Here is a 23,860-nt window from a genome sequence, read left to right on the forward strand (position 1 = left end):
ATGTTAAAAAACAAAAATGATTTTAAATTTTTTTGTAGTTTATTGCACTTTTTTGCAATTTATGTAATTACTATGCACTTAATGCAGACATATTATTAAATTTAGGCTATAATGGTTGTATTGATGTATAGCAACTTGAAATGCTCCCAAAAACGGCTCCACAGCATGTAAACATATAATATAAGCTCTGGCGGGCTTGGTTCTATGGTAGGTCTTAAAGGGTTAATGGAGACAGTAGTAAAACTTGTTGGGTTGTCGTCCTGAGGCAACTGTTGTTGTGATTCGGTGCTATATGAGTAAATTGAATTGTTCTGTGCCACCAGATACTCTGAAACTACAGTTTGCAGAGTCAGGAGTCCCAGAAGCTTTATCCGAGATGATTCGGAGTCTGCAGGGAGGCTCTGACCCACATGACCTCTGCAGCATCAAGATTGCCTCCAACCTAATGGTGTCCCTGCTTTTAGGGGGTACGTAATGCAACAACATTGTCTTAGTGTAGATTTGAAAGGAAAAAGTGGTCAGATGACAAACAGAGGAAGACAAAGTGCTGGGATCCACTCACCAAGATGCTCGCCTAATGCAGAGCTCCTGAGCAAAACCTCTGTTCCCCCTGGCTTTGCCTCTCATTGGGCATCTACTGTCTGTAAGTAGTTTTCCTTAGTGTTGAGAGGTTTCTTTTTATTTCAGTGACACCTAAGAAATCAAAAAGTGGCTAAACAGGGCATAAGCTATGCAAGCATGGTGACAGAGACCACGCTGAAAGCTGAAACAGCCTCGAGTATTGCATCGAATGCTTTTGTTGAACTTTGAAAAAAGCGAAGCAAGAGATGTCCCAACTCAGTAGTGTGCTTAAACAACTGTGCAGTGAAAACGTCACAAGTTAGGTTAACACAGATATTGCCAACAGAAATGAGAGACTGGAAGAGGCAGATCGTCGCATTATGAGCAGCTGGCTGGAAGCTAAAGACGTCAAAGAGGCGTGAGCAGCTAGAAAGAGCAGCAGTGTCTTAATCTGTGATTATCAGAGTGAAGTAACGTGTAGAAGGTGCAAAACAGACTATATCAAACATCTGATAGCAGAGGTGGTAGGCGTGTACATACAGGTCCAAAAGTTTGGACAGAGGCAACTTCTTTCTTAATTTTGTTCTGCACGTTATCAAACAAAACAACTCAGATGTAGCTGAAGTGCAGAATTTCAGCTTTAATTCAGTTGAACAAAAAGCATTTTTTAACATAATCCCTGTATTTCGGGGCTCAAAAGTAATTAAAATAAAATAATAATAAAAGAAAAGAATCATTTCTAATACTTGATTAAAACCCGTTTGCTGGCAGTGACGCCCTGAAGTCTTGAACTCATGGACATCACCGGGTTTCCTCCTTTTGAATGCGCTGCCAGGACTTTACTGCAGCGACTTTCCGTTGCTGTTTCTTTGTGGAAGCTTCACCATGGAAATGATGCTGCGATCATCCACCACTGTTGTCTTCTTTGGACGTGCAGGTGTTCTTGTGTCGTTGTGTTCACCTGTGAGGCTTGTTTCACCTCCTCTAACTGCATGTTGTCTGTTCGTGGCAAAGTCTTCCAAATGCAAGCACCACACCTCAAGTCAACTCCAAACCTTTTATCTGCTTAGTTGATAATGAAACAACAAAGGAAATGTCCACACATGGCATTGAAATAGGCTTTGACTCAAGTGTCCCATTGTTTTTGGTCGTTTGCCAGAGTGTGGCAAATGTTAAAGAGCTAAAGCGTTCATCCAATTTAAAGGCTGATACCTTCAAATAAAAGCTGAGAGTCTTCACAACAACAATATGTTTAGGTAAACAGGGAAAAAACAAGCTTGTGTCAGTGTCCAAATATATATAGACCGATCTGTAAATGATCCAGACCCCACACGATGCTCAGGACACTGTTCACATTTCCTTTATTTGACACTTTTCTTTCGTTTGGCACCGACGTCTTTGCAGCTGACTCCACGCTGCTGTCTCAGGTCACTAAAAAGGGAAAGAGACCTCACTAGAACCACATCTCCACCTGCTCCATCACCCTCCCTGCCACTGCCCCTTGAGCCTCCCCTGCCTCCGAGCCAAAGACCACACCCCTGCCACACTATCATTGGAATATTCCAGACATTCCTGGAATGTGAACGAGTGATGATGCAGTGAAGGAGAAACATCAAACAGAGATGCAGGGCCATGGAGAAAGAATGTCATTTTTGTGAGGTTATTAAAGCACATAGAAAGTTGCAGACAAAGAATATTTGGCTCACACTGACCTTCCCTGCCATGCTGTGAGGATCATGGCTCCATTCTTGTAGTTAGAAGATGAGGTTTGATGACCACACTGGATTTCATCAACAGAGAGTTTATTTCACAGTGAGCTCGTTCATGTTATGTGAGGTTTTTGGGGATTTTCTTCCTTTTTTCTTCTCTTAACCTTGGTCAGATGGACTTGTTTTATTTGTATTATTATTGTAGCTGCTGTTATTGTTAGCAGCAGTAGTATCTTTTCTATGTTCCTTGGTAAGGATCATATTTGTGTGTTGTTTGTTGGTGGGTTTGACAGGCTATTTACTCAAGGGGAGGTGAGTATTTTGGTATTTTGTGGTTACTTATGAAAATGTTTGTTCCTGGGCAAAAGTCAGAGTTCTGTTAAAGAGTGGAAGCACACAAGAAAGGATACCATATGAACATATATTATCCTGTATAAATAATATAGGGACAGAGTAATTTCATGGCATATCAGGGGTCTAATAATTCCATTAAGCTTAAGAAATGTTTGCTTTATCTCAAATCACATTGGGCAGATGCAGCATTTATACAAGAAACAGCTGTGATTGGTTCAGAAACAGCTGGGTGGGCAAGTATTTAGTAGCTCATTTAATAGTGAAAAACGGGGAGTGCCAAAATTTAATTTTGTTTCACTCAAAGAGCACGAAGGTAGAATATATGTCTGATTATCTGCTCAAACTGATTACAGGCACGGACTCATTTGAATCAGTGGTGACGACGACTAATAACTATCAGGGGAAGATGCATTTTTCTCTCTGATTGTCCTGGAAATATGTTCATTGTGTCGAGTTACAGTTACAAAACAAAAATTAGTAAATAAAAAAATGCACTGCACTTGTCACTGAATGAATGAATCTAATATGTAATCTCTGGTGTTGGTGCACTAGTGTATTGATTTACCTAATAAAGCAATAGTAATGTCACTGCTGCATGTGAATCTAAATCATGTGATTTTCAAAAGACTGTTTGTGTGTCAGATGAGTCCATGCAGAAGTGTTTTGGTGAAGGATCAGGTCTGGTGTACCAGGATGTTCTGTCATGGCTCCAGAGCTCCAACACCCAACTGCAGCTGTCGGGAGCGCTTGCCATCGCCAACTTCGCCAGGAATGGTGAGATGTTTGTCAAAGAGACACTATATGGTCTTTTGAAACAGTTCTCTAAACTGTTAGAACTTTTTTAAAGATAACTTAAGATTTCTTTTTCTTGGTTTTCACCCATTTTTTTTCCCTGGTGAAACATCTCAAAAACACACTTTCTTCTACTTCCTCAGCAGAATCTGTCCAGACAGTTTACAATTTATACATTAAATTCAAAATAGACATTTTTTTTTTAATCTTTTGTTTTAAACAGATCAAAACTGGTACAAGATCTTCTAAACAGTGTAATGTAACACAGTATAGTCATTCTCATTCATTAACAGTTTCTTTAACATACTGTTTTTGGTGTTCAGTGTCATTTAGTGTTATCACGTGATGTGTTTCTGGCGTGAAATGCTCGTAGAGCAGCGGCCTCCAACCTTTTTTGCGCCACGGACCGGTTTATGTCTGACAATATTCTCACAGACCAGCTTTTAAGGTGTCGCAAATAAATGCAACAAAATAAAACCAGTTGGGTACCAAAAAAAAGAAAATGTATTTATAACACACGGGAAAAGACCATCAGTCTCACACCTGAGCCCCAGCTTAACCAAACAACTCCAGTCTCTGTCCCGGCAGTTGGGGACCGCTGTTGTAGACCACACATCTCTAATCACCCCAAAAAACAACAATTGGCTGCACAAGTTTGAATTTGGAGTCAAAGTATACTAAAATACTCAATTATACACTAATATTTGGTTTTATGTCCCTTTACATATTGTACCTCAACCAGGTGCTTTTGGTAGCCATCGACGAGCTTCTGGCATAATTCTGGATGGATATTTGACCAATCGTCTTGGCAGAATTGATAGTTTACTCAAATTGGTTGGTTTCCTTGGATGAATCCAGATTTGAAATGTATTCCACAAATTTCCAACAAGTCTCAGTTTGGGGCTTTGGAAATTCCAGAAGCTTAATGTTAGCCTGTTTTATCTTTTCCTAATCCAGCTGTTATGTGTTTGGGATCATTGTCCCTGTGGAACCGGCTGTGTCCAACTTTCTGTCTTGCTGCTGATCTGAGATGAAGTTACAGAAATTGGAGGTAGTCCTCTTTCTTCATTATTCCATCCAGCTTGTTCAATGTACCACTGGCAGCAAAACAGCCCAAGACCATAACGCTGCCACCACCACGGTGGATTGCTGGTACGGTGCTCTTAGGTTTGGTTGATCTGTGGAACCAGCACCTCACTATAGGAAGTCTGGATCAGCGCTCTGTTTAAAAAGTCCAGTCTCTGATCCTGTGAGTATTACCCAGCAGGCAGTACAGAGCTTGGATGAGCCGATGAGTGAGGACGCTGTTCTGCCTTTAGCCTCCAGGGGAAAAAAGCAAGACCTGAGTAGCTTTGCAGAGGCGCTCCCATCAGCCATACACGGTGCAGCAGCACTTTTGGAATATGACTAGGTTTAAATCAGTGGCTTTGAAAGATCTGTTTCTTTAAAATGGGCAAAACACTACGTGTATAAAGGCTAATTTACACTACTGCTGTGCAGAAATGATAAGAGTTATGTGTGGAGGAGGTGGGATTGAAGGGATTGAAGTCCCAGCTTACCTCTCATTACATCTGAGAGTGGGGGAAAGGTCTTATGTTTACAGTGATACAAAGTGCTGAGTTTATCTTTATGTGCGTTTGCAAAAAGTAAATCATATTAATTTTGTGCATCCTCTTTTTAACCCTTTGTGAAACCATAAAGGTAAAAATCCGAGTATTAAATCCACATTAATATAAATAGTTCTTACTTTTTTACCCTTTGAGACTGTGTATAATTTAGATTTTGTGTGAATTAGAGAAAATAATAACAAAATTAAAACTTTGCACCAATTCTTGCTTTACAAAGTAGAGAGAAAAGCCCCAAACGACCTTCATGTTGATGTTTGTTTGTTTTTAAGTAGTTGGGTTTTGAGGACTTGTTGCTTTTCTGTCAGACAGTAACTGTGTGAAGATGCTGGACCTCGGCGTGGTTCCTCACATCCTGACATTGTTGGAGCAGCACGTAGACGAAGGAGACGTATCTGTTCAACACGCTGGACTAAGCGCCCTCAGGAACCTCGCCATTCCTGGTACAGGCTTCCACTGAAGTACATTTCATACACTAAAACGATCCTGAATGTGTTTTGTCCTTAAAATCGATGTGAATTGATAAAGTAAACCTGAAACTCTGAGAGAGTCGATAATGTGACGTGTGTGTTTCCAGCCACCAACAAAGTGCGGATGCTGGAGGACGGGGTGACTGACAGGATAAAGACGCTGCTGCGCTCTGACATGCCCCCAGTTCAGTTCAAACTGCTGGGTACTCTGCGCATGATGGTGGACGGACACGGTGAGCAAAACGCTTCAAACGCTTCAGTTTGGAAACAAGAGTTGTTTAGTTTTGATGACATGTGATAACTTTGATTCTTCCCTTTGGTAGAAGACCTCTTATTGACCATTGACCAACAGCACAAACACACTGCTTTATGTAACGGAGCGAAGGTGATTTTTTTTTTCCAGTGTTTTTAAAGGAGGGAAACCTTCCTCCAAACGGACAGAGCAGTGGAGCCGCCAAGGGAAATTAAAAACTGTATAATTAAAATATAATTTATTATATTTAAATAGTTAAAAATATAAAATGAATTAAAACAACCCTGGCCAGGGGACAGCACAATAAAAATCAATAAAACACAACATTAAAAGTCCCGTGGCGTCTGCCACTTCTTAGAGTCACTAAGAATTAAAAATCCAGTGAAGCGGTGCAGGAGGGAAACCCGGCGGCGTCCTCGCCTTCCTCTCCCCCGGTGCGCTAAAGAAAGGCAGCGGCAGTCACTACTCTTTTAGGCAGCTTTCATTCATTAAAGGGGACGAGTCAAAAGACTTACCCCGGGCGGGCAGAGCTCTCAACTCTGCCGCCGTTTCTTTGTAACTGACAATCGGCACCAGCCCGTCCGCCGCCTCTAATTCCCCGCAGACGCGTAATCTGGCCTCCTGTTGCTGCATCAGTCGAACCGCTCACTCCGCGTCCCTGGTCGCTGGCGCTGTATCTTCCCCACTGCTGACGCCAAGCTCCACCAGTCCCCAGGGCTCCGCCACTGTTGCTTGTCTCTTAAGCCTCCTTCTCTGTGGTCTGCCAGGCCCTCTTATTGGCCTCTGGGACCTCCCAGGTGTGATCAGGTTTATAATCAGGTAGGGGCGGAGGTCCTTTCCAGGACAAGTCACCAATAAATACCATAAAAACATGCAGTAAAACTCATAAAAATAAACCAGTGTACAATATTAAAATTAGGGATGCAACGATACCAATATTTTCAAACCGATACGATACCGATACTTGGATCTGAGTACTTGCCGATACAGAGTACAAAAAACGATACTTCTACCACACACACACACACACACAAATACAATTAATTGGAAGACAGGTTTTATTATATTCCCTTTAATAAAAAATAAAATCTTAATAAAAATGACCACAAAAAAATTTCAAGTGAAAAATAAGCACTTCTGTTAAATTATTGCAGAGTCTCCACATTGTAATTTAACAAAATATCACTGAACTATTGGCACTGTCTCGAGCTTTCAGAATAATAAATAAACACTTCTGTTTGGAATCAAATAAATACAAATTAGGTTTGAGAATAAAATAAACTTTTAAATTATTGCAGAGTGTCCATATTGTAAACAAACAAAATAATTATTATTAAATAAATAATAAAATATAAAAAATTATAAAATAAATAATAAATAAAATAATAATAATAATCTAAAACACTACAACAGAAATGACAAGCCACCCTCTGATTAATGAAATAAGTTGGTATCGGTTAACTTTTATGAGTATGAGTACACACACATTTTACAGTATCGGCCCCGATACCCGATACCAGTATCGGTATCAGTGCATCCCTAATTAAAATATTATAAAGGTAAAACACAGCAAAACATGCAGAGTAAAAAACTCTAGATAACTTGTCCCTTTCCACCTTGTGACATTTCTGCAACCTGCAAAAATAAAATATTGGGCTAATGTGTGAATCCAGCAGATCCAGTGAAACAGCCGCCATGTGGTGTCAGGTCTGAAGGGGTATTGGGATAACGAGTGGTCTGGGTTTCTGTATGGGACACACGTCTGAAACAGAAAGCCTGTTTAAAGAAATTAAATGAAAATATGAAATGAAAGTATGTAAACCTCCATCCAGGCCGAAGATTTGAAGGTATCAACGAGGCCGTCATCAACACAACCCTGAACACCAAAGGAAAAGCACCTCGCCAAGTCAAACACCCGACATTAATTCAGCAGAAATGTTGTGCGAGGATCAAAATTACATTTCATATGAGGAGACCCACCAAAATGTCGTGCTTCACTCCGATTAATGTAATACACAGTACATCTTTTCCCCCCATGTACAGCTGGCAGTCTTTGTTAATCGTAGTCAAAACAAACGTCTTCTGCCCTCTGCTACACTGTGTGTCAGAGGAAGCTGCGTTAGTGCTGGGGAGAGATGCCGACCTACTCGATCGGATCATGGAGTGGTGCGAAGCCAAAGATCACGCAGGAGTCCGAGGAGAAGCCAGTCGCCTGCTGGCTGCTCTCATCAGACACAGTCAGAACTCTGTGAGTCAGATTATTCTCTGTTTCTCTGGTTAAATTCTAATTTGTTTGTGTTCGTTATCAAACTCACTGATGTTCACTTATTATCTTATGATCGGCTGATTTTCTCTCTTCAACAGGAAGTTGTCCGTGAGGTAGCCAGAGCCAATGGAATTCGGCATCTCATTTCTATGGCATCGAGTGAACATGTCATCATGCAGAATGAAGCCCTGGTTGCCCTGGCGATTGCAAGTGCCATTGACATTGGTAAAGCAATTTCAAGTTCTTCAGCTGAATTTATCAGACAGTGTAGTTCTAGTGAGATCTCTCGAGCTTCACGAGTCTGCTGGGCCTGAAGTTTCTGATGGCCCGAGACGGCTCTGCAGCGCTTCTAGAAGGATCCAAAGTGTTACTACGAAGTGTTCTCCAGTTAGGAATGAGCGATTACTCTGGAATATATTTGGGAACGTGGGCGTTCCAACACTTCCAACTATCAGATGCTAGTTTGGTCTCGTCTGGAAGCGACTTTGAATTATTTGGTGTATCAAAGGAAGAGCCTGGCACTCTATTAGCAGTGTTGGGAAGGTTACTTTTAAAATGTATTCCATTACAGATTACAGATTACATGCCCCAAAATGTATTTTGGAACGTATTCCGTTACGTTACTCAATGAGAGTAACGTATTCTGAATACTTTGGATTACTTAATATATTATCATGCTGTTTACAACTACATGAATGTACTATTGCTGTGATTTATTACTGTTACTGAAGGTCCGCGGCTCCGAACCGTAGTAAAGGGACCTCTGGCTAATACATCGGTTTGGTGTCGGGCTCGTAGCTGAAAACTAGCTTTACTTTGTTGTCTGGGTCAACTTTGCTAGCGAGAGACAGAGAGAGGCGTTGAAAGGCTGCTCCAACGGAACTTATTGTTTTTGGAGGAAAACACGAACACGGTGTACAGTCGAGTCTTAATAGCTAACTTACAGCTGGGCTCGTCAGGCTCTCTTCTTGGCTGCAGTGGTTATTATTATATTTACATGCTTCCAGCTCCCGTTTCTGCTCGATGACAGCTCGTACTTTTCCTTTCTCTCCCTCCCTCGCTCACAGACACATAACGTGTATGGCAGTCCATTCTCCCTGCAGCACGGACTACACTGCCCATGATGCTACATTCTTTAGAGCTATACCTGTAGCATTCTGCCTGTTAGCTTAGCACAACAACAACAAAAAGGCCTCTCTCACCCAGGAAACGCAGAGAGAGAGGGTCACCCTGTAACCATGGCAACTGTAACTGCCAGTTGCCATGGTTACCATGGTTACCCGCCGCCTGGAACAGCAGAACGTAGCTGTCAAACAAAACCCAAACAGTCCTGACCCGCCACAATATGAAACAGGGAAGTACCGCCGTGTAATCCATTTATTTCAACAAAGTAACTGTATTCTAAATACCACCTTTTTAAACGGTAACTGTAACGGAATACAGTTACTCATATTTTGTATTTTAAATACGTAACGGCGGTACATGTATTCCGTTACTCCCCAACACTGTCTGTGTTCACAACAAGTTGTAATTTGGTGTCTGTGGAAGTGAGTGAGTGTAGAGTATCACAGTAGTCGGGCTCACAGAAATATGTTGTACATAGAATGACCTCATAATTGAAACGTCAGAACACTACCAGCCCAGGATTTAAAAACATTTTACCATAACCAGCAGGTTGTATGTTACACGCACACAGGTCCTCCACCAGATTCCCAGGATTGAGGATTCCTCTGGACAGGATCTCGGAGCTCATTCTTGGGATTTGTTGGAGCCACTCGCCCAGTTTGGCGGTCACTGCCCTGAGAGCAGGAACCACAGTTACATTCACCCTCCACATCTTCTCGAGCCCCTCTGTGGTGTTTCTCCAGCTTCTTGTGTTCCTTTTTCCTGATGTGCTGTACCCATCTTCCTCCGCCTCTGGTTGGTCAGCCATCACCAGTTTGTCCGTCTGTACCTGGAAATCCCACAGTATCTTAGCTCGGTCATTCAAAACCAGGAGGCGTCTCCCATTGTGACCTGAGGATCTCCAGGCCATATTCAGCACAGATGTTTCTGTACACATTGTTATGGCGTTCCATGTATGCCTTGCCTGCTAGCATCTTGCACCCTGCTGTTATATGCTGGATTGTCACAGGAGCATCTTTACACAGCCTGCACCTGGGGTCTCGCCTGGTGTGATAGACCCCAGCCTCTATGGATCTAGTGCTCAGGGCTGCTATGATTAGTGCCTCTGTGCTGTCTTTCTCTGTCTTTCAAACCATATTTTGCTGCCTTCTAAAGTTTTAACTAAATCTTTAATGCTGTTGAAACTGTCATTTCTGCTTGACATCCTTTACAACTTTAACGGTGCGACCACTGCTAATCAACACACCATGAAGGCTCCTGACTTTGTTTTGAGCCTGTCTGTCAGTTTGTTCTGTCCTCAGGCCATGGCTGTCTGAGCTCTCCCACCATACTCTCAGTTATAGCACAGTCTTCTGTGGGTTAAGTTCTAGTGGGCCGTCTGCTCCAGAGCAGGATGATGCTTTTGCATCCGTGGCTACTGGACGCCCCTCGCTCAGCCCAACGATAATGGGGACCGTTTGGACAATGAAGATGGGATGGTGGTCCAATTTCACTCCTCAACATGCTCCTCCTTCTCATGGCCTGCTCAGCACCGGATTGGCTGTCACAGCTGTGTCACCCCCGGACTTTCTCGCCACTTCAACACTCCTCCAGGCTGCCTGGCTGCAGCACAGACCATCTCTCTCCTCCAGAAACCAGGCTGCAGCAGACGCACGGCAGACCTGACCACTGCACTTTTAAACACTTTTAAACACTGATCTTTATTCTCAGTTGTCGTTTCTTTTGCACTCGGCTGCAGCTTTTCAGCTGCCAGCCGCACATACACAACAACAGCTACCCAGGCGTGATGGAGAGGAGGCGTGATGAGCTGCTGCAGCTCCATTGTGTCAGCCTCCCTGCAGTGGCGCCACACAGGCATGGCTGCTTTTCTCTGACAGGTACGACTACTATTGTCGCTGCTGCCACAGCTGCATCTTGGAGCTCACATGCCGTCATGCCCCTGAACTGCTCATCATCGACCTCCTCAAGGCCGATTCTACCCACGTCTATGGTTCAACACTTGGCGATGCTTGGTGGCCGTACCTTTTGCTATCCCGGGGCCTGTGTGAAGGATGTTACTCTGACTGCTCTTCAGCTGTTGACCACCTGCACATTTGGTTCAAGCGTACTGCAGGAATGAAAACATTGCCTATGTGGACAATTTCACATCATTCCTCAAACAGTTTGTTGTATATTGTAATCTATCAACTCCCAAATCCTGCAATAATTTCTTAAATGAATTCTACTTTTATCTGTTATTGTTCATTTGGATAAAAGCTGACTTTACTTTACATATTCATGATGCCTCTAACTGCACCACCACAGAATTTCTTAACATTGCAAAGGCATTTAATTTAGTGCAACATGTGGTGGCCGCACACTGGATACAGTTTCTGCTTTTGCCTTATCTATAAACACTTTGATCACAAATGTGTAATGTTTGACACCGTTCTGCATCCAGTGTTGTCTTCCCAGAGAAACTATTACACCTTGCATCTTTAATGAGCACTCAGCAGCTCAGTTTCCTGCTCTCTGACCTTACTGCATCAACAACTACCTTTTCAGATATCAGTGACTTAATTAATTGGTTGAATAATGCATGCTCACCAATTCTGCATCGTGTCGGACTGTGAAAAGTCAGATTAGTCCAAGTTACAAATTCTTCCCCCTGGATCAGCGATCATATTCGCCACCAAAGAGGAGCGTTCAGAAAATCTGAATGTAAGTGGAAAAAGACTCATCTCCATGTTAACTATCTCCTTATGATGGAGTTATTAGTCACACTCAACCAGCTCATCTAAGAAATGTTGGCCAATCAGACGTCTAGTAGCCTGGGCGGGATCCTGGCTCCCCCTTAGAGAGAGAGAGGTGCCACCGAGCGCTGGTTCCACAGATCAGCACACAATACAACACAATAATGACCTGTTGCAATTTAGCAAAATACGAGATATTTGACAAATCAAGAGATATGATGTCAGTGCTGAATAGAGATGATGCACATCAAAGAATATATGTTTACCTATTTTTGCATGTCTGTAAACAGAGTCTGTGAAGGATCCGTTTCGGGAGGCAGACCTGTTGCCCATGCTGAAGAAGATGTTGGAGGATCCTGTGGGAGCGGTCGAGGTCAAGTTCAGTGCTTTAGGTCTCATTTGCAGCCTGGCTAACTCCAGTATGTGTCCGATTTTAAAGCAACACATAGAAATTGCAGTAATTCTGTCCAGTGGATGTAGAATGATAAAGCTGTGATGTCAGAGTCAAAGGAGCCACAAAAATGCAACAAGCAAACCTAGCTGGAAGTAAATGATGTGCACCTTTTAGCTTACAGCTCAGTGTCACAGAGATTAAACCAGAGCAGGCAGGTTACAGGAACTATGAAATATGGAGACACTAAGAAAAAAATCAAAGATTCAGCAGCACCGAGTCCTGTTGCTCTTAAATCTACATTCACCTGTTTAGCCGGAGTGGGGCGGCTGCTGCTCGCTCAGATTTGAAGTTTAAGTTTTCTTCCCACGCAGAGTGAACAGCGGACGCTGATGTTTTTGTCACTTTTTACAGAATAAAACTTAATGTCAGCACGTCCACGCTGTAAACGCTGCACGGTCGCACTCTCTCCATCGCTCCATGTTATCCGTTGTTGATCTGCACGTCTGTTGCTGCCACAGACGCCGCTCGCTCGTCATTGTCATGAGACGCTCTCACAATCAAAATCACGGTTTAGTAACGCAGCGTGCTCACGAGAAAGTAACAGGAATATAATTACTTTTTTACAATAGTGATTCTTTACTTCACTCATTACTTGAAAAAAGTAATTGGATTACAGTAACACGGTACTTGTGTTGCTGATCAACCTCAGGAGACACTGAGCAGGAAGCACAGGGAAACCAGAGCTAGGAGATACAAAGCTATGTGGGACAACAATGGACAAGGGGAGACTGAGACAGTCCAAGAGGGACGTGTAACCAGAGAGGAAATATAGTTGAAGACAAATAACACAAAGAGAAAGTAATTATAAACATGAAGTCACGATTAATTTAACAGAAGACTTAAATAACAAGACTAGAAAATAAACCATGAAGACAAAACCTTCAACCCCAGGGACCATGACAACATCACAAGTGTCACTCTGTGTTTCAGATAGCGATGTTAAGAGTAACAGGACACGAAGGCTGCAAATTTCGGACAATTCAAAATGATTATATTAGATATAGGGATGCACTGATACCACTTTTTTGAAAACGAGTACGAGTACTTGCATTTCAGTACTCGCCGATACCGAGTACTTAATAAAAACATGATTTAAATTTGCAGGTAACAGCTTTAGTCCTATAATTTAACAAAAAACAAACAAACAAGGGACTAGTTTGGAATTAAAAACATTTATTTAAAATGAAAAGCATGTTGTATGCAACATATTACAGAATAAATAATTATAAAAAAACAAAATTTAATTTTAAATTTGTTCGTCTGTTTCTCTGTTTAGACGTCTCACTAGCACAGTCACAGCTGGGATGACATCAGAGGCTAGTGCGTCGTAGCTGCTCACTTTTTTAGTTCCTCAAAGGGGGCGAGGATGGCAACAGTCGTCTCCATAAGAGCCCATTGGTGAGCGGTGAGATAGTCAGGGAGTTCGTGCTCGGACACGCCCAGCACTCGCTTTTGCTCAATGAGGGACTGGAGCATGTAATACGTGCTGTTCCAGCGCGTCTGTACGTCCTGCTGCAGTCTCTTTATTGGCTGGTTGAGCTGTCCCTGAATGTCCTCGAGGCGGGAGTAGGCTAAGGCCGAATGTTTAAAATGCCCAACTATTGTCCGTCCCACTGCTGTAGCATCAGCTATGCTCCTCTGTGCTAATAAGCATGGGTAAATAAGCGTGGGTAAATAAGCGTGGGTAAATAAGCATGGGTAAATAAGCGTGGGTAAATAAGCGTGGGTAAATAAGCGTGGGTAAATAAGCGTGGGTAAATAAGCGTGGGTAAATAAGCGTGGGTAAACTCTTTGTACTCGTTGTCGTGTTGGGATTTTGGTGCTTGATTAAATTACTTGTGTTAAATGCGCTACCTTTAGAGCCTCTGGACAATTTCGCTGAGCACAATTTGCAGTCCGCCTTTGTTTTCGTGTCTTCGTTCACTTTGAAATAGTTCCACACGGCTGACTTGTCTCGCCTGCCCTTCTCTCAGCTCTGAGCTGCAGCCGGGGCCTGGGGGCGGGCACTCGGGGCCTGGGGGCGGGCACTCGGGGCCTGGGGGCGGGCACTCGGGGCCTGGGGGCGGGCACTCGGGGCCTAGGGGCGGGCACTTGGGGCCTGGGGGCGGGCACTCGGGGCCTGGGGGCGGGCACTCGGGGCCTAGGGGCGGGCACTCGGGGCCTGGGGGCGGGCACTCGGGGCCTAGGGGCGGGCACTCGGGGCCCGTGATTAACCCCTTACATGCCGCTCAAACATAGACAGGTCTCGGTATCGGGGGACTTTTAACGAGTACAAGTACTTTAGAAAATGTGGTATCGAGGCCGATACCCAATACCAGTATCGGTATCGGTGCATCCCTAATTAGATATGAAGTTTTCTGAATTTCCAGTAGCAGTAGTGTGTTTACGTTGACATTTAATGCCAAGTTTGGTGCAACTGATGTTGTGTAAAGTTGTTTTGGTTGCATAGCCTAAACGTGTTTTCAGCCCTGAAATGTTTGTGTGGCTACCTCGTGCACTTAAACAGTGGAAAAAATAAAGACAATTTAAAAAGCAGAATTTTCATGCATCATCAGGTATTTCAGAGACTTTTTCATAGAATAGCAGCATTATTGTAGAAAATCGCTGATTCTTAGGGAGCCAGGTTTGAGCGTGTCACAGATTCTCCTGGTTTAGGACTCAGGTGTGTAATGTATTCAAACTAAGCTCTAAAGAACACAAAATCTACTGCACACCCACTGATGATCAGAGAATATGGTGCAGTGCATCTGCATAATTTGATCTCTTACGTTTCTCTTTTCTTTCTCTTCTTGTGTGCTCTAGGTGTCATGAAGGAGGAGTTGAACTCTGCGAATATGAAGGAAAGCATCAGTAAACTCACAGATCACAGCAGCAGTAAACTTGCCTCACAGGCCAGCTCCATACTCACCATCCTGGGTGACACCAGCTAAACCAGCATCCTGCAGCAACAGGGGACCCATCAGCTGTGTGGATTTATCGAGCTTATTCAGTGGCATACTTAAACGACGATATTTTACTGCACAAATATTGCAAAGTATTGAACTGGCTTCTTGTCACCTGTTCTGTAAAAATTAAGGGCCCTTTTTAGTCCCGGTGTGTGCATGTGTGGCAGGCAACAGATTATAGGAGTCTTTGAGTTACGTGTTTGATTTGCTCCTTTGTTTAAAAGAAGCAACATTGTCTTTACACTGCACAGACGTCATCTACGCTCATTTATTTAGGTTTTCCTGTGAGTAGTAATGAGTCGTATCAGCACAGCCTCGGGTGTATATGCAGCGTGTGCTGCTGCACATTTATGAATCAGATGGTCTGCGATGAGTATGCATGTGGGGCTCAAAGGTAACGACTGATGAAAAGCCACAGAAAAAGTATCCAGTACCACAACTAGTAACATTGTAGACATTTCACAAAGATAGCAGAAAGAAAGGGTAAGAGGTCAAGTTAACTGGAGAACACACGTTAGGTGCACCAAGTTTTACAGTATTCTGGACCAAAGTGGCGCATGTGCACAGGTGTGGAGGGCACGCAAAAGTTACGAATAAAACCTCAGTGCTAATATCTGTAACTTCAGTACCAGGTCATTGGCAAAGATTTTATTATAATATATGTTAATGTGTTAAAGTGTTATTGAATATTACTGAACGTGAGCATCACAGTGGTGCAGTGGAAGCTCTTTCTGTGTTGTGATTCCAGGCTTGTAATCTAATCCAAGTGCTGCACAGGAAGCAGGATGTCAGTAAACAGTACAAATAATAAGTAATAATGTAGAAATGACCATATTAAATGCACTGGGAAAAATGAGACTATAAACTGGAACTAGTCTGAAGAGGAATGTCTTTGGGTGAACAAAAACCAAGTATTTATAATTCTCAAAATTAATCTTCTAATTACAAGAAAAAGATGAACAGATGAGGCTTTGAGCTGCCGACAGTGCTGGTTAGGGCGGGACGTGAAACATGCTCAGACTGAGGAAACACACCAGTGAAGAGCAGAACTCATCAGAGAGTATTTGTGTTATTGAGGCCTTGACAGCCTCCTGATATCTGTTAAAATTTCCTAAGACTCTGCAAGCTCTCCTGCACTGAGTGCCCTTCGTTTAAGGCGGTATGACCTCACAGGACAGCAGTGCAGACAGCGTTAAACGAATGTAGAGAGAGAGCTTCACACTTCACACGCCAGCTGATCAACAATGTTCAATTTGATTAGGCAAGAGAGTGCAGCATGCTCGCGACTCTTACTTCAGTAACATTGATTTTAACAGGCTGGCACGTGGTGAGAGGAAGTAGCATCCTCAGCGTTGCATATACACACAGTCTCAGCTCGTATGACCGACACATGTGCTGGTGAGCAGATACTAAAGGGGAACAATCATAAAATCACCAAGAATGAAAAAAGTCAGGTAAAAATTTCAGTGAGAAAGCCAAGAAAACCTTTGTGGGCTCTTCTAGAAGCTTCTGAACAGGGAATGGTAATTCCTCAACAGGTCGACCAGCCAGCTTTGCCAAGTATGGAGAGTGGGAATCCTGCTGTTAGATAACGGCCACTTCTAATGTGGCCATAGGTCATGTTGTGTGTCTCTGTGTGTTAGATAGACTGGTGACCTGTTCAGGGTGGACCCCGCTTCTCAACCACGGCCCTAAATTGGATAAGCATTAGACAATGGATGGATAGGATGTTATTGAATATGCAGCCAGAATAGTTTACCAAACGGACCTTTTTCTCAATATCCCAAAGGTAGAGAAGTGACGTGTGCTCTTCCTGAGTGTTTAAAAGAAACTTTGATGATATCGAGGAACTTTTTTTGCCGGTGATATGAAGTGTGATGATTCTGAAGCAATATTGTTGTTTTATTTTAATCACTCCAGTAACAAAACGACCTACTGGATACGATTGTGATGTACAAGTGAATGTGCAATGCTCTGGTTTGTCTGTGTTGTGGCAGGTGAGGTGATGTTTCTATTTATTTTCTGATAGGTTGAACCTGTTGAAGACGACACAGATTACGTTTTATAATAAGCCTATCAGCTACTATCAAACCACTTCAAGCCAGGCTGTCTGTAAATCACCAGTGATATTATGAGTGGACTCAAACATTAAAAGGGTGTTCATAAACTTGCTTTATGGCATATACTCTTCCAATAAGAACTGCAACAGATGTGAATGATGAACATACAAATAACAGCAACAAAGGAAGAGCCTGAGAACATCTGGGTGTGAGGTGTGTGTGTGTTTCTGAAAGATCACATTTATCTACTCAATACAGTTTTATTTATATAGCACCAACAGAGTTGCCTCAAGGCGCTTTACATCGTTAAAGACCCAGATGAACATGTCTCGATGCATGCGCAATCATCGAAGTAAGGATAGTTGATTGTGTTCCTCTGGACGTAGCATTTTTGTTAGTCGGAGAAACTCATCCAGGTGTCGTGTTCAGTCTCAGCTGACTGCAGGTTTCCCCAGTCTTATAAACAGCAACATTTGTATAATGACTGAAACCAGCCCACTGATGAACAATGGGCTGTGAGGTCACTGATCGAAGACCATGAGTACCATCACAGAGAGTTGGGGAATGTCTGCAATCACAGCATTGTAAGATGGTGACAGATGTTTGTGAAGGTTCTCAGGTCATCCAGGTTATCGTAGTCCAGGGTGCTTGGAAAGAAAACGTCTGGACTTCTTTAAGTTACTTGAAGACGTTTCACCTCTCATCCAAGAAGCTTCTTCAGTTCTAAGGTTATTGGGACCCACACCCAGTTTCACACCTTGGCTCAGGCGATTAGAGGATCATCAGGGGGTCCTTTTGTCCCTCTGTGGGGGGAAACTCCCACTAGGTTTATATCTGGGACTCTCCACCATTTGACCTTAGAACTGAAGAAGCCTCTCGGATGAAGGTGAAACGTCTTCAAGTAACTTAAAGAAGTCCAGACGTTTTTCTTTGCAAGCTCCTTTGTCCTCCTTGATTCCTCGCTCAAACAAGCGTTCCCCCCTGTCCACTTCCGTCTTTGATGACCATGGCAAAACTATACCAGGACATTTAATGTTGGTTTTTCTTTGAATTTGTCGCTGTTTTGTTTGTTATGTCACAGTGCTGGCTGAAGCACTTAACATATTTAGGATTGCAGTCATGTTGTCTGACTTATAGAAAAGCTCTACGATTGAAGACTTCCTAGTGGTCATGTCATGTTTTTGTAACTAGAAAAATTAGAATAAAAAAGGCAGCATAAAGACTTTCCCGGAGCACAATGGGAACGTTCTATCAGCAACACAGCTCTAGTATCGTCTGCCAATGCTAACACCACTCAGTGTTACAGAAACATTTATATACAGTTAAATAAAAGATCCAAATCATTTTATTTCAAATGGATGCATTCGTAGAATAAAACAAATACACAACAAATGATCTGCCTGTTGGACAAAGTCACTGTTACGCATTCTTGTAGGGTCGACCTTACAATATAAAGTACCTTGAGGCGACTGTTGTTGTGATTTGGCGCCTGTCTAAATGAATTTACTCTCATCCATGTTTTGAATTTTACAGATTACTCAACAGCAGTGTTGGTCAAGTTACTTGAAAAAAGTAATCAGTAATTAATTACTGATTACTTCCCCAAAAAAGTAATCCCGTTACTTTACTGATTACTTATTTTCAAAAGTAATTAATTACTTAGTTACTTAGTTACTTAGTTACTTTTTAAAAACATGATTTACAACCTGAATAGGCGATAAAGCGATAGATCTTTCAGCCCAATTCTACTTTTTCTACATAATCCATCATACAAAATGTAATCGAATGGAAAAGTCTCTTTTTAAAACTTGTTCTGTTAGTTTTAATCTTTTAACTTTATGCATGAAGCAAAATTTTAATTATATGCACCATTCTCTGACTGGAAGAAATTAGTTTAACATTTAAACCTATTTTCTGCACATTCCAGCACATCATATATATATATATATATATATATATATATATATATATATATATATATATATATATATATATATATATATATATATATATATATATAGTGTTTACACTCACTCTTTCAGATGCAAGTAAAACACAGCAGAAAATAAATAAAGTCAAAGACTAGCGGTCCTTTTGCTCTATTTTCACCTGTAAAGCAGGAGTAGGGTAGGCGGAGGTTTACCCTGGTGCAGGTGTGCAGCGGTCAGTGGAAGAATCCGCGAGTTTCTCTGTGAGTTTCCCATTACGTCGTAGCTACTCGGTGCTTGTTTGGAAGTTTAGGGGTTTTTTCGCTGTAAAAAGAAGTTTTCTTCCCACGCACAACGGACACTAATGTTTTTGTCACTTTTTACGGAATCAAACTCAAAATAAGGTCAGTACTTCCACGCTTTAAACGCTGCACGCTCATACTCTCTCCCGCACTCGATATATGATCCATTGTTGATCTGCACACAGCTGTTGTCACACACGTCGCACTCGCTTACGTCACTGTCATGAGACATTCTCGCAAGAAAATCACGGTTTTAGTAACGCAGTAACGCAGCGTTCCTACGGGAAAGTAACGGTAATCTAATTACCGTTTTTGCAATAGTAATCCCTTACTTTACTCGTTACTTGAAAAAAGTAATCAGATTACAGTAACGCGTTACAAGTAACGCGTTACTGCCCATCTCTGCTCAACAGACAAATGGGGCTCAAGCATAACAGCAATATCCATACCTACACTTCATTTTAAAGGAAGCACAATGTGAAGAAGGTATTCGTTACACTGCACTTTTTAACATTTGTATATAAACTAAATCATTCTTACGTAGTAGCAACACTTCTGCAGTGTGCATCTGTCGCTGGGTCATTTTGGGGACGTGGCTAGCATGTGTGTCTGTACAACATAAAGTGAATAATGTGCTGATGGGCGTGAAGCACACTTTTGCTGTGATGTTTAATATAATATTTGTGTGAAAGTATGTTCTGGATGTAACTACAAATCACTCAACATTCGTGAACAGATCTGTATTTATAGGGAGGGCATTTTTTGGCCTTTTAGAAGCTTTGTTCTAGAGTGAAAACAATAAAGTTATACAGCGTCTTCCTCTATTCTGTTTCTACGGTGTAATTTTTTTCAGTCATATTATGGGTTTTAGGCAAAACAACAACAACAAAAACACACATTGTAAAATTCTTTAAAAATCTGAAATCTAAGAAAATATCAGAAGTAAAAACTGTCTTTGAACAGAAACAACTCTTTGGCTGGTGTGAAATGACCTGTTTCTGAAGAGGTCAGCCAGAACATGTGTCACACTGAACATACAGATGAAGCTTTGCTGACAGATCTATACACACTGCTTTCATCTATGGCTAAACACGTTGTCTGACATTTCAACATTCAATTCAATTTTATTTATAAAGCACCAAGTCACAGCAACAGTTGACTCAAGGCGCTTCACATTCCAATGGTTGCATCCTGAGAAACTGAGGGTTCATTATCTAACCCACAGGCGTCGAACTCCAGGCCGCGAGGGCCGGTGTCCTGCAGGTTTTAGATGTGTCCTTGATCCAACACAGCTGATTTAAATGGCTAAATGACCTCCTCAGGCTGTATCCCAATCCAGGGTCTGCAGCCTTAAAGGCCGCATTTTAAGGCCGATTACGTCACAGCGATGCGACGAAGGCTGTCCCAATTCGAAGGCTGCTTAAAATGCGGCCTTCAAATGCGTCCTTCATTTCCCTGAATTTTAAGGACGTGGCGGTGTAGACTTCGTGGCCCAACATATCCCAGAATGCATAGCGCGGTGGTGGGTGTGGATAAGTTTGCCGAAAAAAAACAGCGGATGAGTGGCACCCGAAGAGTAAACTTTAAGTAAGTACTGAATATTATGTCACTTATTTATGTGCAAATGTTTAATAACGAAGAACATTAAAACATTCCTGTTGGCCACATGTCGGCAAAGTTATGTGACATTAGTGACGTTTGTACTAACTTGGTTTTAAAGCCTTTACTTTAAAATATACGCCGTTCAATAGCTGAGCTTAATCAGAGAATGATCAAAGCTCATGTAGAAACAAACAAACAAATGAACAAAAGATTTTCTCCTTCATTTCTGTCAAACAAAGCTGTATGAAACGTTTCCAGCTGTTAGTATCATGGTTGCTAGGCAACCTGGGCAGCGCGACGGAGGCTAGACCGTCCCATTTCACAAGCCTTGCACTTCCGGCCTTAGCGGTCTTTAAGTACGCGGCCCTTGTGGACCGTTAAGGCTGCAGACCCTGAATTGGGATACAGCCAGGGTCTGCACGCTTGAAGTACGCGTACTACGTACGGTGCGTACTATAAGTACGAGAAGTGCGGAAGTGAGAGGCTTGTGAAATGGGACGGTCTAGCCTTCGTCGCGCTGTTCAGGTTGCCTAGCAACCATGATACCAACCGCGAGAAACGTCTCATACAGCTTTGTGTGACAGAAATGAAGGAGAAATTTGTTTTGTTGGTCATTCATTTTTGTCATGACATCACTTTGATTAGATGAGTATCTGAGGCTGAGACCACAGGACTGTAAAACATGATTGTTGGCCTTCATTTCTGTACCAAACAGTCATTTAAGATCAGTGAATAAATAACAATTAGCTAATGTTGTTCATGAGACTAAAATCATCTCACTCTGGTAGTGTAAATATAATATGGCCAATATTATAGTATTGTCAGATATATATATATATATATATATATATATATATATATATATATATATATATATATATATATCTTTAAAACCAAGTTAACGCTGAAAGTACAAACATCACTAATGTCACACAACTCTGCCGACATGTGGTCAACACCAATGTTTTAATGTTCTTCGTTATTAAACATTCGCACATGAATAAGTGACGTCATATTCAGTACTTACTTTTGACAGTTCACTCTTGGCCGCTCCCTTCCGCCGTATTTTGCGGCAAAATTATCCACACCCACCGCCGCGCTATGAATTGTGGGATATATGGGACCATGAAGCGTGCACTGGACCACGCTTGATATTTGGGGAAATCGACGGCGCATTTGGAGTATGCGTTTGAAGTACACTTCGAATTGGGACAGCCGTTGTCACGTGGCAGTGACGTAATCGCACTTAAAATGCGTACTTCAAGCGTGCAGACCCTGAATTGAGACACAGCCAACATGTCTTGAAGTTCTCCAGAGGCCTGCTAATGAACTAATCATGTGATTCAGGTGTGGTGACCCAGGGTGAGATCTAAAACCTGCAGGACACCGGCCCTCGAGGCCTGGAGTTCGACAACCTTCCAACCCAAGGACACAAAATACAGACTGGAGAAGCCAGGGATCAAGCCTTCAGCTTCCCAATAGTAAATGATATGCACTAACTCTTGAGCCACAGCCAGCCTAAACTGTACTGACTTAAAGGGCTTTATATTATAACATAAAGACCCTACAATAATGCGGAAAAACCCCAATAATCAGATGACCATCTATGAGCAAGCACTTGGCAACAGTAGGAAGAAAAAACGGCCTTTTAACAGGAAGAAACCTCTGGCAGAATTAGGCTCAGGGGGAGGGAACCATCTGCCATGACTGGTGAGGGGAGGAAGACCAGGACAAAGACCAGGACAAAGACCAGGACAAAGACACATTGTGGAAGAGAGCCACAGGTTAATAAGAACTAATGATGAAATCCAAAGTGGTGTAAATGGACTGGTTTTAATATATAGTGCTTTTCTACTCTGCCTGAGCACTCAACACTACAAACATGCCTTATTCACCCATTGATACCAACACATTTATGTTCTTTCTGTCGAACACATTGGTGAGCGACTTCAGCATTGTGCCCAAGGACACTTTTGAACGCAGACTGAAGCTGTAATAATGTTAATTATTGTTTGCAAGATGGTTTGTTCCACAATGGATTGTGTTGCTGCACGGACATTTTAGAGTGACACACAAGTAAGGATTGTTAGGCTGTATGTTGCTGTTGTACATGGCACAGGACCAATCTGAGTCGCATGACTTGTTAATAAAACTTACTACCCCGTTGGGTAGGAAATAGATATTCTGGAGTCTGTCATGAATGAGACCAGAATATAACAGAAGCAGCCAGGGATTGAACCACTGACCTCTCAATTAGCAGATATACCATGCTACCACTAGAGCCACACTCACCCCGAACAGAGCAGATGTGTTCTGTTGTGCTCTGTTTGGGTGATGGCACTATGAGGTTTTTAAGATGGGAGCCTGATTATTCACGACTTTGTAACTGAGGAGAAAGATTTTAAATTCAGTTCTGGATTTAACAGCATTTTATTAAGGGGAAAAAGCTCTCTACAAAAAACTGTTGTGCAGCTTTAATTTTCATGAGATATGTATTTTTGTGGATATTTTATGTTAAATAAATAGTATTTACATGAAAATTCTCAGAAAGTACTGTTATTACTCAAATGTTATTGTATAATTTAATGTGAAAAAATTGACCGTGCCTTTTGCTCTGTGACAGCCGGGATAGGCTCCAGCCCCCACCCCACCCAAGTGGAACAAAATGGACTTTAAACACTA

The 23,860-nt window shown here is 42.2% G+C and overlaps 2 protein-coding genes across 2 annotated transcripts in view; one reads left to right on the plus strand and one right to left on the minus strand.

Annotated features, from left to right (window-relative positions):
* LOC102793538 (neurotrypsin) overlaps positions 1-8,998 on the minus strand; it is a 70,632-nt gene extending 61,634 nt beyond the window's left edge. The window contains exon 1 of the mRNA XM_087837518.1: positions 8,975-8,998. The gene's annotated coding sequence lies outside the window, so the exon portion shown is untranslated. The remainder of the gene's footprint in view (positions 1-8,974) is intronic.
* Positions 1-19,245, plus strand: part of LOC102793827 (rap1 GTPase-GDP dissociation stimulator 1) — a 33,631-nt gene extending 14,386 nt beyond the window's left edge. Inside the window, exons 7-14 of the mRNA XM_087837520.1 lie at positions 324-467; positions 3,267-3,398; positions 5,350-5,484; positions 5,619-5,744; positions 7,873-8,012; positions 8,129-8,255; positions 12,178-12,306; positions 15,144-19,245. Coding sequence (XP_087693646.1) covers positions 324-467; positions 3,267-3,398; positions 5,350-5,484; positions 5,619-5,744; positions 7,873-8,012; positions 8,129-8,255; positions 12,178-12,306; positions 15,144-15,271 — 1,061 coding nt within the window. The 3' untranslated portion in view covers positions 15,272-19,245. The remainder of the gene's footprint in view (positions 1-323; positions 468-3,266; positions 3,399-5,349; positions 5,485-5,618; positions 5,745-7,872; positions 8,013-8,128; positions 8,256-12,177; positions 12,307-15,143) is intronic.
* Positions 19,246-23,860: the final 4,615 nt, after the last annotated feature.

Source organism: Neolamprologus brichardi, unplaced genomic scaffold, assembly GCF_056152115.1.
Source record: "Neolamprologus brichardi isolate AB-2024 unplaced genomic scaffold, ASM5615211v1 NODE_ptg000033l+_length_6344489_cov_1, whole genome shotgun sequence".
In the NCBI taxonomy this organism is placed as follows: Eukaryota; Metazoa; Chordata; class Actinopteri; order Cichliformes; family Cichlidae; genus Neolamprologus; species Neolamprologus brichardi.